Genomic DNA, 19482 nt, shown 5'->3' with positions numbered 1-19482 from the left:
TCGTCTTGGACTTGACGAGGCCCAATAATGAAATAAACATGTTACGATCTAAGACCTTAATCCAATCCTGATTGGGCTTACGCTTAAAATCACCTTGCGACCTACCCACTCTATGAGTTGGGCTATCCTATAAGTTAAACTAAACTGGGTTTCAGCTCATTAGTCTGCAACAGTTTATAAATAGAAAATAAGAATCTCATTCTATTTCCTCTTATACTAAGATTTCAAATCTTACTCAAACTATTAAACTTAATTTGATAAAGTCAAGAAATCATATCTCTTTCCTGATAGGGATTATCTCCCAAAATAGGACTTAGTGTCCTACTAAGATTCCAAATCTTATTTAAACTATTAAACTTAATCTGATAAGGTCAAGAAATCGTATTTCTTTCTTGATAGGGATTATCTCCCAAAATAGGACTTAGTGTCCTACTAAGATTCCAAATCTTATTTAAACTATTAAACTTAACATAAGCGCTCTTGGGTGGGCTGGGCCATTCCATCAAATCTTTGAGAAGGGGCCCAATCTCGTATTTGATAGTCGGCGTGGCGATAGGCTTCGCTTCAACGACTGTCTCCCCAGCCGTTGAAAACACTGAGCGAGAATCTGATAAGGTCAAAAAATCATATTTCTTTCTTGATAGGGATTGTCTCCCAAAAAAGAGGACTCAATGTCCTACTAAGATTCTAACCCCTTGGGTTCACTATAAAACTAGAGGCTTGCCCTCTTATTAAGGAGGCAATCTCCCATAGTCAATCTACATTACTCAAAACCATCTATTTGCTCCTAAAGTTCTTGCTCCCAAGAACCCGACGCCTCCGTCGTAATTCTAGCCTCCGACAAGACTCATGGTAATTCTTCATCTCCTTAATTCTTATCAAATAATCTCTTTCAACCTCGCTGACTTGAGCGTCAGAGTGCCTACGGCAAACACCACCCCGGTGTTTTCCGGAAGCTTCATGCTTGCCTTTTCATGTGTGCAGGTCTAACGGATTATCAGTGGCCTCAACCTCACAGGATCAGACCCTATTTTCATGACGGTAGATTTTTTGCATCTACAGTTTGGCGCCCATGTGGGGCCCTGACAATCATCTGCCAACGACGACTTACAACATGGGAGGCGATACGGAACTCCTTTTGACTAACAATGTTAATCAGAAAATCTCATCACGATAAGAATTTTTTTTTCTTTATTTTTCTTCGTTTGTTTTATCTATTCACATGTCATATTATATCTATTCGGCATATCGTTATTTATTTCATATTATATCCATTCAGCGGGTAGTATAAGACCTTGAAGCTCATATTATTGTTCTAAACTAATAATATCTTCATATTATTGTTCTAAATTAATAATAGAATAATAATGTGTCAGAGTTTAAAGTGGTGTTCCTAAACCACTTGATTCATTGACTTTGCTTCAACAATCTCTCTTCTCTAATCCTCTATTCAGATAAGGCAATAGCTTCTATCTCTAACCTCTCTGCACGTGCCTTTTCACTTCAATCATCAAACCACTAGGTGGTCCGCCAACGTCATCAAAGCTTTGCAACGCATTATCCGTCACAAAACCAGTCAATTTGTTCATTCAAGAAGATGCCGCAATACGCCAGCATCTCCAAGACCTTCTCTCTATTAGAAGGTAACCCAAACTCGAACCATCGCCCCTTCCCAACCAATACATATCAACTCAAACCACCTTCACATCACAATCTCCAGCACACCTGTCACAAAAGCCCTCACGCTCCCCGCTATTTGCAAACTTTCCACTCCCCACTACAACTCAGCACCACTAAACACCACGAGTAGTTCACTCAATGATATTTGGGTTTACACATATAATACCAACGTGCCCATTCGGATCAGCCCAGAAGTGAATCACGTGCCAACTCAACTTCAACTAGTTCAGCTCTAACATAGAAAGTAACACCCCTTTCTCCACTCGGTCTAGCAAGCATGGGTGGTAGCACTTGAAAGGGAAAGGTATGTGTCATTGTCTCCTTTTAACTACTACTCTATTTGGTTAAATCTTTCTCTATTCGGCCCATTACTTAAATACATGCAGCCCATTTTTCCATTTAGCTCACTCTTTATTCAATCCATAACACATGCACATCATGCATATTAACTCTCAATTCGACTATTTGCTTAAAACATGTATGTCACTGCTCCAGCTTCAATCGAATGTTTTCAACTACAAAGTCGGTCACGCCGACTGGGCCACATAGCCCTCAAAGGTTTCAACTACAAGTCGATCACGCCGACTCGACTGCAAGCTCCACTTGGCATACACCATCGGATCGGCCTTGCCCGATTCACAGATTTACTCCATCAGATCGGCCTTATCCAATCCACGGATTTACATCTTCGGATCGCCCCTGCCCGATCCATGATTTACACCTTCAGATCGGCCCTGCTTGATCCACGGATCTACACCTTCGGATCGACCCTGCCCGATCCAAAGATTTACACCTTCGGATCGACCCTGCTCGATCCACTGATTTACACCTTCGAATTGACCCTGCTCAATCCACGGATCTACACCTTCGGATCGACCCTACCCGATCTATGGATTTATACCTTTAGATCGACCCTGCTCGATCCACTGATTTACACCTTCAGATTGACCCTGCTCAATCTACGGATTTACACCTTCGGATCGACCCTGCTTGATCCACGGATTTACACCTTCGGATTGACCCTGCTCAATCCACGGATCTACACCTTCGGATCAACCCTACCCAATCCACGGATTTACACCTTCGGATTGACCCTGCTCAATCCACGGATCTACACCTTCGGATCGACCCTGCCCGATCCACGGATTTACACCTTCGGATTGACCCTGCTCAATCCACGGATCTACACCTTCGGATCGACCCTGCTCGATCCACGGATTTACACCTTTGGATTGACCCTACTCAATCCATAGATCTACACCTTCGGATCGGCCCTGCCCGATCTACAAATTTACACCTTCGGATCAACCCTGCTCGATCCACAGATTTACACCTTCAGATTGACCCTACTCAATCCACGGATCTACACCTTCGGATCGGCCCTACCTGATCCACGGATTTACACCTTCGGATTGACCCTGCTCGATCCACAGATTTATACCTTTGGATCGACTCTACTCAATCTACGGATTTACATCTTCGGATCGACCCTGCTCGATCCATGGATTTACACCTTCAGATTAACCCTGCTCTCAATCTACAGATTTACACCTTCATATCGGCCCTGCTCGATCCACGGATTTACACCTTTGGATTGGCCCTGCTCAATCCACGGATCTACACCTTCGGATCGGCCCTGCCCGATCCACGGATCTACACCTTCGGATCAACCCTGCTCGATCCACGGATTTACACCTTCGGATCGGCCCTACCTGATCCACGGATTTACACCTTCGGATCGACCCTACTCGATCTACGGATCTACACCATCGGATCGGTCCTACCGATCCACGGATTTACACCTTCGGATCGACCCTGCTCAATCCGTGGATTAACACCTTTGATTGGCCCTGCCCAATCCATAAAGCTACACATTCAGTCGGCCAGACTGGTTGAAGGGTTCTTACACCTCAAATCAACAAGTCATCGACCCAATCCACACAACGATCCATCCGACCTAACAAGCTACTATCACTAATTCGCTCAGTCTACACTCATTCGATTAAATCTACTCTCTAAGCTAAATACTCTTTAACTTAAAGAGTAGAGGGCTAACTGTTAAGGCCAAAAATCGTCTTGGGCTTGACAAGGCCCAATAACGAAATAAATATGTCACGGCCCAAGACCTCAACCCAATCCCGATTGGGCCTACGCTTAAAATCACCTTGCGACCTACCCACTCTATGAGTTGGGCTATCCTATAAGTTAAACTAAACTGGGTTTCAGCCCATTAGCCTGCAACAGTTTATAAATAGAAAATCAGAATCCTATTCTATTTCCTCTTATACTAAGATTTCAAATCATACTCAAACTATTAAACTTAATCTGATAAGGTCAAGAAATCATATATCTTTCATGATAGGGATTATCTCCCAAAATAGGACTTAGTGTCCTACTAAGATTCCAAATCTTATTTAAACTATTAAACTTAATCTGATAAGGTCAAGAAATCATATTTCTTTCTTGATAGGGATTATCTCCCAAAAAAGAGGACTCAATGTCCTACTAAGATTCTAACCCCTTGGGTTCACTATAAAAACAGAGGCTTGCCCTCTCATTAGGGAGGCAATCTCCCATAGTCAATCTACACTACTCAAAACCATCTATTTGCTCCTAAAGTTCTTGCTCCCAAGAACCCGACGCCTCCACCATAATTCTAGCCTCCGACAAGACTCCTGGTAATTCTTCATCTCCTTAATTCTTATCAAATAATCTCTTTCAGCCTCGCTGACTTGAGCGTCGGAGTGCCTACGGCAAACACCACCCCGGTGTTTTCTGGAAGCTTCACGCTTGCCCTTTCATGTGTGCAGGTCTAGCGGATTGTCAGTAGCCTCAACCTCACGGGATTAGACCCTATTTTCATGACGGTAGATTTTTTGCATCTACAAATGACACAATCAATGTGTGAAAGGCATAGAGAAAATGTGTAAAAAAAAAAAATTACTAATACTTGGGAATTGAGAACTTTTATGGATATATTTGAAATGATGTATTGAAAATTATTTGAAATACAATTGCCTAACAATAAGACTACATTGACCAATTGAAATACCGACTGACACATCCTGACTGACGTGTCAGTTTACGTGGCATATGTCAACATCAAATTCACGCCACGTCAGACCCCAAAAACTTAAAAAAAAAAAAAAATTAAATTAAATACCCTCCAAATAAAAAATTTCTCCCAAAAATTTCACACCTTCTCCTAAATCAAATTTCACTCATTCCCCTAAATCAAATCTCTCTCCCAAAATTGAAATTGCTCTCCCACCACCACCACCCTACCACCAGCACCGTGGGCTATCGTCTTCCACCACCACTTGCAGTAGTCATTCGGTCTACCTCTTCCACCAACGCTCTATCCTTTACAAGACCCACACTTTTCGAGCATCTACCACCACCGTCGTCTGTCCTCTAACATCACCACCACTCACAGTAGTCCATAACGGAAAAATTACGGCTTTGGCAGGTCAGGTTGCAGCGTGTACCCTGTTCCAGCATGACTCGCAGGAGTCCTTAACGGAACAGAGAAAGGCAGGAGGATATGTGACCTAGCTAGTGGTAAATCATTTATTTTTTTTAGATTGAAAAGTGCATGGGAGACTCTGAGGTAGACGTTGACAATCCTGTTCTAAAAGAAGAGCAGATGCCCAGGTAATATTTTGTACTGTTATTAAATTTTAGTACATCTTGGTATGTTTCAGTATGTTTAGGCACATAAAGTTACATTATGCAATGCTTTTCTTTTCCCTTTCTGTTTCAAAATTGGTGTTCTTAGCTCAGTTGTACATAACCACGTTGATAAGAGCATTTTTATTAGTAAATTTAATACTTTCCGAGAAACGTTTGAGACTTGACAATCTCTCGGGTGCGGGGTAAAATTAACCCTTTCAAATAAATTTTTTGCTGCTTCAGTACAAAAAACCTTAGGGGTGGCAAATGAAATTTACCCAAATCATATATCCCACTAGATCGCAAACTAACATTTGCGTTTCAGTCGCAAATACTACCTAAGCTGACGTCGTTTGGCGAGAACTCTGATTCTTCCCGCCCACTTGCCACCGCCAACTCTCAGTCGCCCATAGATTACGGCGCTGATTCTTAGTAATCCAATATTCCTTGAATTAAACGCATTATAAGAGGTTTTGCGTTATTATTGACACTTACAAAGAATTTTTTGGATTATGCCAAACCTCCAAAAGTTTAAAGTAAAGAGTAATATTACACTTACAATCTAATATTCTCACAAACTTTCGCTCACAAATCAAACATGATAGCTCTCAAAGTTTAACAATGAGTCATGTCTGACTAATTATAAACTGACCAATTACGAGTTACCATATCAAAGTTGTGAGAGAGAGTTTGTAAAATTGGATTGTGAGTGGATCTTTATTGTTAAAATAATAATCCCTAATAAATAATTGGTTTGCTTTGTTAAGAAGCTAATCTCCCTTGTCAACGAAAGAAAACCATATGATAAATAGTAGCCGCCCCCTCTTTCTATAGATTTTCTTTCGTTGATAGAAGAGATTAGCTAATTCAAGAGGTTATAATATTATCCTATTCCTTTGACTCGAGAGATTAGCTTCTTCAATGGAACATACCGATTATTTATTATTATTGCACCCAATCCCACAAAAGAAACCTTAACACGTACCTTATTATGAAAAGATCAATCACTCTCTCTTCTAAATGTTTTCATTATTTAACATTGGACTCCATTATATATGATCAATTAATCATTAAAAAAAATATTTCTTTCTTTGACTTGGATCAAATCCCTTAGATCATGTACGAAGTATTGTACATGGGAATTAATAGTATCCGGCCCTATTTGGAAATATTTTGGATCAAAAAAGCTAGTTCAAAGAGAGTTTGTTTGCTTTTATCACTTTTCACTTAAATTTAAAACTTTTTAATATCTTCACCAATAGTGCCCGAAATTGGTTGTCGGAATTCGATGACCGGAAAATCTTTTGGCCTTAGACAAGGCCATCACAACCTTGGCTTGTTAAGGCTATCGATGTTAGGAGATCACACAACAAAAAACATACATCCGAGATAAATAACATAAGATTAAAATCACACCACATAAAGAGACTTGATATTTACGTGGTTCGGCATAACCCTCCTATTTACTATAGTTTCATGAACACGATATACATGAGTACACAACACCATAAACTCGGTACATAAAATAAAGCAGAAACAAATTCTAGTTTCTAACCACGCTCAACCTAGTACATAGAGCGGAAACAATCCCAGTTTTAAGACACTCTACCCATAGTATTTAATAACCCTTACATCAAATACCCTATTTTCTCAGATTCTCTCATAACCTCTAATTGGTTCACACCCCTATATTTATGGGTAGGATATAAGATATTCTATTTCTAATACGATTCATATTTCAATTTCTAATAAGACTCCATAATTTTACTCCTATTTACAATTGTATTAATTATTGAATAGTTTTCTTAAAGACATACAATTTCACGTGAGAATAAATAGGAAAGCGAGTCATAATATCCCAACAATCGTAGCTGCACAAACAAGGTTGCTATTGCGACCTTGAATTTTTAATTAAAAGTTTAATATGTTAATTTGTAATTTAATTAATATTTTGGAATGTTTGACGGGTTGATATTGTTTGTTTCGATGGGTGGTTGTGTCTGTGATTCTAGAGGCTTAATTTTTATTGATGGAGGTGATGGGGGGTGATGGTGGGGGTATGATTGAGAAAATATGTAAGTTAAGGGTTCGAACGACGGCGATGGGGGTAAGAATACAATATTAAGTTGTCAAAATGTCAAACCCCTTGGATCATGTACGAAATATATTATAAAATACTAGCCGGCCCTATTTGAAAAAAATGTATGAAGAAATGAAGAAATATATTATTTTTTTCCCAACAATTCAGTCGTTAATACTGTTACCAACTGCTTATTAATTGTTAATCAGTCTATAAATGAACACACTCATCATTTCAATTATCATTTTATTTCATTGCAATTCTCCTCTTCTTGGTATCAACAAGATGGCTTCAGTAGAAAATATGGTGGCAGAAAGCCAGAGAACTAGAAGAAGAAAAGCTCAGGGCACAGCTTCAATTCTGACAATCGCCACCGCAAATCCACCCAACATTTTCTACCAAACTGATTATCCTGACTTCTACTTCGGAGTCACCCAAAGTGATCAACTCACTCAACTCAAAGATAAGTTCAAACGCATTTGTAAGTGCATAATATCGATCCTTCATCATACTATGAAGCTATCACAGCTGTAATCTTCATTATACTTCATAGGTTTGCAGGAGAGACGGACGGATTAATATTGCTTTAATTTCTTGCCATTTACAGGTGAGAAATCAATGATAAGGAAACGACACATGCATTTGAGTGAAGAAATCATCAAACAAATCCCAAACATGACAACTCTCAACTCTCCATCTCTCAATGCTCGTCAAGAAATCCTGGCAACTGAAATTCCAAAGCTTGGCAAAGAAGCTGCATCGAAAGCCATCAAAGAATGGAACCAACCCCTATCAAATATCACCCACCTCATCTTCTGTACTTCGGCTTCCGCTGGAGAGATGCCCGGCGCCGACCACCAGCTCACCAAGCTCCTCGGCCTTCCACCCTCTGTTCAAAGACTCATGATCTATCAAGGCGGTTGCTTCGCCGCAGGTTTAATATTATTGTTCTTTTATAGTAATTATAATTATATTTGACTTATTTTTTTGTTAAATAACTAGCTCCGCCGTTGCTGGTTGCAGGCACCGCTCTCCGCCTCGCCAAGGACATTGCAGAGAACAATGCAGGCGCTCGTGTTCTCGTCGTAAGCTCTGAACTCATGCTTGTCTGCTTTCACGCACCTTCAGACACATACTTGGACGTTATTGTCGGCTCAGCACTCTTCGGTGACGGCGCAGCCGCCGTGATCGTAGGCGCTGATCCTAACAAAACCACGGAGCGTCCACTGTTCGAGCTCGTCTCGGCCACTCAAAAACTCATCCCGGACTCAGCCGACGGCATCGTGGGACACGTTCGCGAGATGGGCTTGCAATATTTCTTATCCAAAACCGTTACTGAAAAAATCGCCGACAATATTCTTCAATGTTGCGACGAAACGTTTTCTAAATTCGGGGTCAGTGACTGGAACTCGCTGTTCTACATTGTTCATCCCGGCGGGCCGTCGATTCTACGGGCTGTGGAGGAGAAACTGGGGCTGAAGGAGGAGAAACTGGAAGCGAGTTGGGGTGTGCTGAAGGAATATGGTAACATGTGGAGTTGTAGTGTGTTGTTTATACTCGATGAGATGAGGAAGCGGTCTATGGAGGAAGGGAAAAGCACCACCGGTGAAGGGCTGAAGTGCGACGTCCTGTTCGCGTTCGGGCCGGGGCTCACGGTTGAGACGATTGTTCTGCGAAGCTTTGGCCTGTGAGGGACGTGATCATCTTCTTCGACCTTGTGGAGAGTTTATGTGTGGTTAATTAATTGGGTATAAATAAGTAAATAAATAATGTATAATAAATTATTATATTACACACTATACATTTGTAGGAGATCTATTAGCTTTTTGTGATATACAGTAAAACGTCTCTATAGGTATAATGGTAGGATAAATTAATTTTATTGCTCTAAAGAGGTTATAACTTAATGATGATGTAGTTATAAAAATTATTGTTTTGATTTCTTATTTTATAATTCATGTTTAAGTACTACAATATTAGAATTTTAATTTATGCTTTAGTAGTATTAAGATTTCAATTCAGCACTTTAATTGTCTACTTTTGAAACAGATAGAAGATTGTGTCTTGGAACAAACAAAAATAAGTGTTATGAAACTATAAATGCAGTTGATGGAACTATAAATGTAGTTTATGCATAGTCAATTGATGTAGAGCCACAGACAATTGTCAATGGTTTTAAGCACTCAAAATTAGGACATTCGATGTTGATGAATTGTAAGTTACAAATGAAGTTGATGAAGAGAATAAAAGAGCCATTGCAGAATTGAGTGATAAGATTCGACAACTTCATTGCACTAATCGAATAAATATTAATGTATTTCTTGATCATCCAAATGAGCAATAAATAATGTATGTTTTAATAAAGAAGAAATCATTGCTACAATTTAATAAGAAGAGAAAAGAAATAATCTTGAGGATGATAGTATGGAAATACAAAAAGTTTTATGCTATGAAGCTCTAAACATGCTTGAGAAGCTAAATATATTTTGGCTTCAATAAGAAGCTGTCCATGCTAGCGAGTTATTATGTACTCACAAATTAAAAGATGTGATAACAACTCTGAAGCATAAATTATTATCTCAAATAACTTTAGATAAATATTTTATTTCATCTTAAATCTTTAATGCAACATAAAATATATATTTTTGTAATATACAAATAATTATTACTATGTGGAGATGACTTTTCTTAAAGTGGGAATTAATAAAAATTATAACTTATTACAATATAGAGTTTATTCTTATTTATAACTATCACAAATTGGGACTATAATTTTTTATGACTATATATAATTTATTCTTATATAAAGTATCACTATAGAAAGGTTTTACTGTATTTAAACGTTTTTTATTAGTAAATTTAATACTTTCCGAGAAACGTTTGAGACTTGACAATCTCTCGGGTGCGGGGTAAAATTAACCCTTTCAAATAAATTTTTTGCTGCTTCAGTACAAAAAACCTTAGGGGTGGCAAATGAGATTTACCCAAATTTATATATCCCACTAAATCGCAAACTAACATTTGCGTTTCAGTCGCAAATACTACCTAAGCTGACGTCGTTTGGCGAGAACTCTGATTCTTCCCGCCCACTTGCCACCGCCAACTCTCAGTCCCCGAAAGATTACCGTGCTAATTCCTAGTAATCCAATATTTCCTGAATTAAACGCACTATAAGAGGTTTTGCGTTATTATTGACATTTAGAAAGAATTTTTTGGATTATGCCAAACCTCTAAAAGTTTAAAGTAAAGAGTAATATTACACTTACAATCCAATATTCTCATAAACTTTCTCTCACAAATCAAACATGATAGCTCTCAAAGTTCAATAATGAGTCATGTTTGACTAATTATAAACTGACCAATTACGAGTTATCATATCAAAATTGTGAGAGAAAGTTTGTAAAATTAGATTGTGAGTGGATCTCTTTATTGTTAAAGTAAAATCCCTAATAAATAATTGGTTTGCTTTGTTAAGAAGGTAATCTCCCTTGTCAACGAAAGAAAACCATATGATAAATAGTAGCCGCCCCCTCTTTCTATAGATTTTCTTTCGTTGATCGAAGAGATTAGCTAATTCAAGAGGTTATAATATTATTCTATTCCTTTGACTCGAGAGATTAGCTTCTTCAATGGAACATACCGATTATTTATTATTATTGCACCCAATCCCACAAAAGAAACCTTAACACGTACCTTATTATGAAAAGATCAATCACTCTCTCTTCTAAATGTTTTCATTATTTAACATTGGACTCCATTATATATGATCAATTAATCATTAAAAAAAATATTTCTTTCTTTGACTTGGATCAAATCCCTTAGATCGTGTACGAAGTATTTACATGGGAATTAATAGTATCCGGCCCTATTTGGAAATATTTTGGATAAAAAAAGCTAGTTCAAAGAGAGTTTGTTTGCTTTTATCACTTTTCACTTAAATTTAAAACTTTTTAATATCTTCACCAATAGTGCCCGAAACCGGTTGTCGGAATTCGATGACAGGAAAATCTTTTGGCCTTAGACAAGGCCATCACAACCTTGGCTTGTTAAGGCTATCGATGTTAGGAGATCACACAACAAAAAACATACATCCGAGATAAATAACATAAGATTAAAATCACACTACATAAAGAGACTTGATATTTACGTGGTTCGGCATAACCCTCATATCTACTATAGTTTCATGAACACGATATACAAGAGTACACAACACCATGAACTCGGTACATAAAATAGAGCAGAAACAAATTCTAGTTTCTAACCACACTCAACCTATTACATAGAGCGGAAACAATCCCAGTTTTTAAGACAGTCTACCCATAATATTTAATAACCCTTACATCAAATACCCTGTTTTCTCAGATTCTCTTTTAACCTTTAATTGGTTCACACCCCTATATTTATGGGTAGGATATAAGATATTCTATTTCTAATACGATTCATATTTCAATTTCTAATAAGACTCCATAATTTTTCTCATATTTACAATTGTATTAATTATTGAACAGTTTTCTTAAAGACATACAATTTCACGTGAGAATAAATATGAAAGCGAGTCATAATATCCCAACAATCATAGCTGCACAAACAAGGTTGCTATTGTGACCTTGAATTTTTAATTAAAAGTTTAATATGTTAATTTGTAATTTAATTAATATTTTGGAATGTTTGACGGGTTGATATTCTTCGTTTCGATGGGTGGCTGTGTTTGTGATTCTAGAGGCCTAATTTTTATTGATGGAGGTGATGGGTGGTGATGGTGGGGGTATGATTGAGAAAATATGAAAGTTAAAGGTTTCAAAGGCAGCGTTGGCGGGAAGAATACTATATTAAGGTGTCAAACCCCTTGGATCACGTACGAAATATATTATAAAATACTAGCCGGTCCTATTTGAAAAATGTTCGAAGAAATATATTATAAAAAAATGGACAACCGTTGAAGTAATTGCTGGACTACAGTTGCTGGCCGTCGACGATTGTTTCCGATTACTGGGTGTAGCCGGGATCGACGTGAGTAATGTGTGTGCTATGTTCGAATGGACAGCCCGATACCAAATCAATTAATTAATCCTCACGGGGTCTTTTTCAAGACTAAAATAGTAATTATGTAGCTACTTTTCCAAACAAATATATAATCTTACTTGATAAGCAAATCCCAAATGCAGCTTGCATTATGCCATTATTTATTTCAAATTCATTGTTTAATATAGAGTTCATCAAGTTCAAACCTTAAGGTATTGGTTTCTCTAAATAGAGAAGGTAATTTGGATGGGCAAAAAATTGTCTTAGGCCTTATCAAACCTATACCTGAAACACCTACTATATGACCCAATTTTGATTAAGCATACTCTAAGATTCATGCCATAGGCCAGCCCATTACACCAACCAGACAACTAGCGAGTTGGACCTTCCAAATTACTAAGGCATTGCCCCAAATTAGGCCTTGCTGTTAGTTCATTTGGGCTCAGGCCCATCGGACCATGGTTGCTTCATAGAACTTAGAGTTCTGTTCATATCTTTATTCCTTTACATCCTATTTTATCATTCTAATTCATCCAATATCCCAATCTTAAATGAATTAGGACTCTTATTCCTATAAATCAAGACTTTCCTATTTACTCAAACTCTACTATTATGAACTTAGAGTTCAACTAGGATTCAAGCTCCTAAACTCATTATATAAATAGAGGTTATGCCTCTCATCCAATATTCAATCTCAATACCATCTATGTGCTCCTAGGAACCACCTTCACCGTAGTTCTTGTCCCCTTGGTTCTCACTAAATAGTCTTTTTCAATCTCGTTGACTTGAACGTCGGAGTGTCTACGGCAAACACTACACTGGTGTTCCCGTGAGCTTCACGCTTGCTTCTTTACGTGTGTAAGTTTAGCAGATCATTAATGACTTTAACCTTATAAGATCAGTCCGTTTTATAACAGTAGATTTTTACCGTTTACATAATTGAAATGCAATAATAATATTGTCAGGCCTTGGAGCTCAGTATAGACTAAAAAGTAGAGCAATCACCGATAAGGTACTAATTTCCTAGGTTAATGGAACCAGATCCCCACCACCAACAAATATAAAACTTCAAATATATATCATTAAGTCAAAAGAAATTATAAGAAATGTTTTTTGGTTCCATCGAAGAGATAGCATGACAAGAGCAAGATTCACATTTTTTTTTTTTTTTTTCTGGAATCAAGTAATGAAAGTAGTATTTTACACATGGTATTTTGATAGATATATATACAATAATAATAATAATAATGCATAGTCCTCTTAATTGATAAAAATAATTCAAAAAAATAAACCAATTTACAAAATAAAAGGATATATGTGCATATATTGCAAAAGAAGAAATTTATGATAATAATAAATACAAATATTGTAAGTATTTTTGTCAAATTATAAATTCAGTATGGTAAAACTGACTTTTGTTGTCATAACATCGCTTTCTTAATGCATAATTCTTTTATGTTTTTCTGGTGTCATGACACTGAGTGTCCGCGTGATGACACTTGCCCAAGCAGGTTTTATATACACATGTTGTGTCTCCATTTGAAGTTAGGATTTTATTCTTATTTGAGACATGATGTGTAAGTGGTCCTAGTACACTTGTAATTAGCTCATTGGGTGGATCAAAAAATTCGTTTTGCTTTATTGTGATCCATAGAAAGTTGATGAAAATTTTCCCAAAATGGCAAAACTCAAAAAAGGTTGTCAGTTGGCTGTCCCCTGGCATTGGTGCCAAGTTTCTTTATATTTGTCTTCTCCAATGCATTTTTTTCAAGCTCGAATATACCTCTGAAATTTCTTTACATATTTTTTGAAGTTTCTTTTGTTTTGTCAGGTTTCATATGCTCTAGGTAAGCTTATAAATACCTTGTTACTTTGTGCTGTTCATGGTTGGAACATGGGTTTTCATTGATGATGCTAGATGGGATTTCAAGCTAATGAAGCTGAAGTGCATCTTTGGCGTTGAACCTTGAGAGGAGCTCAAGCGTGACCAGGTGGTCTCGTGGAGTGAAGCTAACTTGATAGTTTGAAGTTCGACCAAAGGGTGAAGTTTTAAGTGTTGTCATAACAGGAAGTGTTTTGCAACTGATGCTTAACTTTGACTTTATAATTGAATTATAAATGTTTACTATAGTGGATTAGATTCATTCGGACGTGGTCTCATGGGTGTTGGCAGGTTGCCGAACCATGTAAAAATGTGTTGTGTGCTTTACAGTTTGTCCTTGATGCATTGTTTATGTTGATGTTAAAAAGCCAACACAAAACGCACAAATGAACATGTTAACTCATTCTGCTTAAGTTTAATCAACTTGGTAAAGTGATTAAAACTTTCAAATATATACTTTAAATATGTTCATGTTTGATGATATATTATTCAATAAATTTGTTGTGAACTTTGATAAGTATTTATATATTTTGAAATTGTTGAATATATCTTGAGTAGTGTTATATGTACAAACTAAATGTACAAACTCATGTATACAAGCCTTCTTTTATTACCACAATATTCACCTATAATAGTTCGATATTTATTGAATTAATGTTTTTGTAGAAACCCATCCATTTATTTTGTGTCTCGTTAGTTTGTGTGAAAAACTTTATATATCTAGTATTAGTTATATATTTTAACTTATGAAGAATATCGTTTTTAATATATTAATTTGAGTCCATTAAAGAAAAAGAAGGATCTTATAAAGTCGAACTTTTTTTTAGCTATTGAAGACATAATTTATTTACATATGAATGTGATATTACAACTATATATATATGTTAAATATTTTATATCAATGCGTGGTATACATTAACTACCCACCCCCTATATTGGTAACAGGGGGTTGGGTTAAATATTTTGTTATTATTTTTTTCCCAACAATTCGGTCATTAACACTGTTACCAACTACTTATTAATTGTTAATCAGTCTATAAATGAACCCACTCATCATTTCAATTATCATTTTATTTCACTGCAATTCCCTTCTCTTCTTTGGTATCAACAATATGGCTTCAGTAGAAAATATGGTGGCAGAAAGCCAGAGAACTGGAAAAAGAAGAGCTCAGGGCACAGCTTCAATTCTGACAATCGCCACCGCAAATCCACCCAACATTTTCTACCAAACTGACTATCCGGACTTCTACTTTGGAGTCACCCAAAGTGATCACCTGACTCAACTCAAAGATAATTTCAAACGCATTTGTAAGTGTAAAAACATCCTTCATCCTACTATGAAGTTATCACATCTGTAATCTTCATTATACTTCATAGGTTTGCAGGAGAGACGGACGGATTAATATATGCTTTAATTTCTTGCCATTTACAGGTGAGAAATCAATGATAAGGAAACGACACATGCATTTGAGTGAAGAAATCATCAAACAAATCCCAAACATGACAGCTCTCAACTCGCCATGTTAAGATTTTCATAATATTTTGTATATATTTTGTAATCAAGTGAATATTATGTAATCTTTTAGTCATGTCAGGTATACGATCTCAGAATATTCTAGAGATTATGTAATACAAAATATTGTGTAATCCACAATTGACATAATTAGGAGATTTAGGAGATCGTATACTTCCTATATAAAGGATGTAACTCCTTAGTGATAAATCAATGAATTGAAAACCCAATTCTTTCAAACAAACATGGTATCAGAGCCACTCTCTGATCTCTAAAAAAAAAAAAAAATTCTCATTGTAGAGCAGCCATCAAAAAATCACCGGTGAGTAACCATCCCGTCGTCGTCAATCCAAGAAGGAGAAAACGACTGCAATCAATCCAATCCTCCAAACTTCAGTCACCAGAAAACATCCTCGGCCTATCAGCCCACACACCAACCTCAACTCCACTATCATCAAATATAGCTGCAATGTGAAACCAAAAAAAAAAAAAAACACTACCAGCCATCAAATCCAGCCGCAAAACAACACCAAAACTTCCTGCAAAACAATAAATCTGCCATATCAACCTCCTGCCATATCAACACCAAAACTTCCTGCCATATTCAACCTCCAGACTTCCTGCCATATCAACCTCCTGCCATATCAACCCTCTGCCATATTCAACCTCCAGACTATACAAATCATCTTCAACAAATCTGCCATATTCAACACCAAAATACCCAAAAAAAAAAAAAATTCCAAAACCAACCATTTTCAACAAATCTGCCGCAAATTCACATCATCACCCAAACAACTTCAATCACCAAGAAACACCACCACGCTGACGNGAAGATTTTGTAACAAGCCACTTTTGATCACTTTCTTTGTCTAGAGCATCAACCTTCTGCTTCAAGTAAGCGGGTTTGTTGCCTGCATATCGAAAAACAATCAAGAGTTAGAGCTAATTTTTTCAAGGATGCAACAAGTTTTTAGAACAGTTTAGTGATCATTGTGGTGTAAACTAACCTTCCACAAGGTTAACTTTCCTGATGCTTCCAGCCCCTCCATCGCCTTCAATGAGTTCGACACTCTTAATAGCTTGTGGCATAACCTTGGGGAAGATATCATCAGCCTAAAGGACAAAGCCCTTGAACATCTTGGTTGCGAGAAGGGCACAAGTCACTGTTAAGATTTCCATAATATTGTGTAAATCTTTTGTAATCGTGTAAATATTATGTAATCCTTTAGTTATGTCAGGTATATGATCTCAGAATATTCTAGAGATTATGTAATCTCCTAATTATATCAGACAGAATATTGTGTAATCGTAATTGACATAATTAGGGGATTTAGGAGATCGTATACTCCCTATATAAAGAGTGTAACTCCTTAGTGATAAATCAATGAATTGAAAATATAATTCTTCAAATTTACATGCTATTAGAGCCACTCTCTGATCTAAAAAAATTGCTCACTCTAGAGCAACCACCAAGAAATTAACTAGCGAGAAATCCTACCATCAACCGTCATCAATCCGAAAAGAAGAAAACACGGCAATCTAAATTCTAAAACCCACCAACCCAGCCACCAACTGTCCGCTGCAAAACACAAAACACCAAAAATCCCAATCCAAAACAAATTAACAACTCCAGTCATCTTCAACCAATCTGCCGCAAATCCACATCATCACCCAAACAACTTCAATCACCAAGAAACACCACCACGCTGCCGTCGTTGAGTCAAGTAGGGAGAAAACCAGATCAACAGGACAAAAAAACCCAGATCAACGCTAAGGCTTGTCGCCGAGAAACTGCCAATCTGTCGTCGTCTTTTCGCTGATTTGTTGTTGTCTCAACCACTGTCGCCATCATCTCCGAATGCTGCTAACGTCACCGATCTGCTGACATCAACTCCGATCTATTACCGACGACTTTGATCGGCTGCTGCTGCACCACAGTGCATTTTCTTTCGTGTTTGTGTTTTTTTTTTTTAACTTTTTTTTTTCCTTTTAGTTTTTTTTTCTTTATTTTTTATTATTCTCAAGTAATATTTAAAAAAAAAAAAAAAAAATTCAAGAAAAGCCAAGTCCAAGTAAAAAAAAAAAAAAAAAGGTCAATGTCAACAATGTCTGAATCATCAGGATCAAAACCTATTATTATTCAACCCGATGGAGCTTTCAATGCAGGAATTACTCTTACCAAATCGAAATATGATGTGTGGTCTCAGCTTATGGAAATGCATATTGCAGAGAGAGAAAAACTTTCCTATATTTGTGGAAAGAAACCACCACCAAAAGAGTCCAACGAGGGGTACAAAAAATGATATGCTGAAAACCAGAAAGTCAAACGATGGTTGTTGATGTCCATGTCTCTTGAGATTATGAAGTGTTATCTACGCTTATCCATTGCTCGCGAAATCTGGAGTGCTCTATCCAAAGCTTTCTATGATGAAAGCGATGAGTTATTTGTCTTCTCCTTGCACCAGAAAGCCTTCATTGTTAAACAAAATGGAAGGCCACTCTCTGTCTATTATGGAGAATTGACATAAATATTTCAGGAATTAAACCACCGAAATAAAGTGGTTATGAAGGATCTCGATGACATAATAGCATATCAAAAATCTGTCGAGCAATTGCGAGTTCACATTTTCCTTGTAGGTTTGGATGGAGAGTTTGAACAAATTTGTAAAGAAATTCTAAGAAAAAATCCGGTTCCAAATCTGGAAGAGAGTTACCTAGAAGTCGACGAGAAGTAGTCTGTCAAACTACCTTGAAGGGAGAATCAGGAAATATTAAGACTTCAGTAAATGGTAGCCCAAAATAGAAGCCAGCATGCAAAATCCAGCAAATCAAACAACACAGACAAGAAGTGCACCCACTGCAACAAATATGGTCATACCAAGAGCCAATATTTTGAACTGGTTGGATATCCAGACTGGTGGGATCATAGTCGTGATCAAAGGAAGAAGAATTCCAAGAAAACTCTACTGCTGCTATTGTGGAAAAGAAAGAAGATGCTGATCAATGCTCATCATTTGTAGCAACTATTAAAAATGATGATAAGTCTTTACATATGTGTACATCTGTTTCTAATAGTGCATAGATAATTGATTCTGGTGCTACCAATCACATGACATTTGATTATATGCATATTTCACACTTTAAACCATCCTCACAAAAATTTGTGTCTACTACCAATGGTGAGTCCACCCAATTCATTAAAGAAGGATCAATAACCTTCCAAAATACTTTAAACTTAGATTCAGTTTTAGTTGTTCCCTTTCTAAATTACAATTTGTTGTCAATCTCACAAATAACCAAAACTTTATCTTGTGTGGTGATTTTTTTGCCTGACTTTTGTGTGTTTAAGAGCATTTAAACAAAGCAAATGATTGGTTGTCGTATTAGACGAGGGAAGTTGTATTTCTTGGATTTAGAGAAAAAAAAATTTGCCATAGTACAACAAGCTTTTACAGTTAGTGGCTTGGAAGATGACAAGCAGAAATCCTCCATCTGGTTATGGCATCGGCGTCTTGGACATGCTTCATTTGGTTACTTAAAGAAATTGTTTCCAAGTTTGTTTAAGCAAAGTGATGTTAGTTGTTTCCGCTGTGATGTTTGTGAACTTTCAAAGAGTCATCAAGTTTCTTATCC

At 37.0% G+C, this 19482-nt stretch overlaps 1 protein-coding gene across 1 annotated transcript; it reads left to right on the top strand.

The window, feature by feature from the left end:
- The first annotated feature begins 7693 nt into the window (after window positions 1-7693).
- Window positions 7694-9247, top strand: LOC116108148 (chalcone synthase-like). Its single transcript, XM_031394425.1, has 3 exons — window positions 7694-7913; window positions 8040-8366; window positions 8456-9247. Exons 1-3 carry the CDS (start codon window positions 7718-7720, stop codon window positions 9121-9123), a joined length of 1191 nt encoding a protein of 396 aa, XP_031250285.1. The 5' UTR covers window positions 7694-7717; the 3' UTR covers window positions 9124-9247.
- The last annotated feature ends 10235 nt before the right edge of the window (window positions 9248-19482 follow it).

The sequence above is a fragment of the Pistacia vera genome, unplaced genomic scaffold, assembly GCF_008641045.1.
Source record: "Pistacia vera cultivar Batoury unplaced genomic scaffold, PisVer_v2 Contig555, whole genome shotgun sequence".
Taxonomy (NCBI): Eukaryota; Viridiplantae; Streptophyta; class Magnoliopsida; order Sapindales; family Anacardiaceae; genus Pistacia; species Pistacia vera.
Note: the sequence above shows the minus strand (reverse complement) of the source record. Positions and strands in the feature narration are given on the sequence as shown.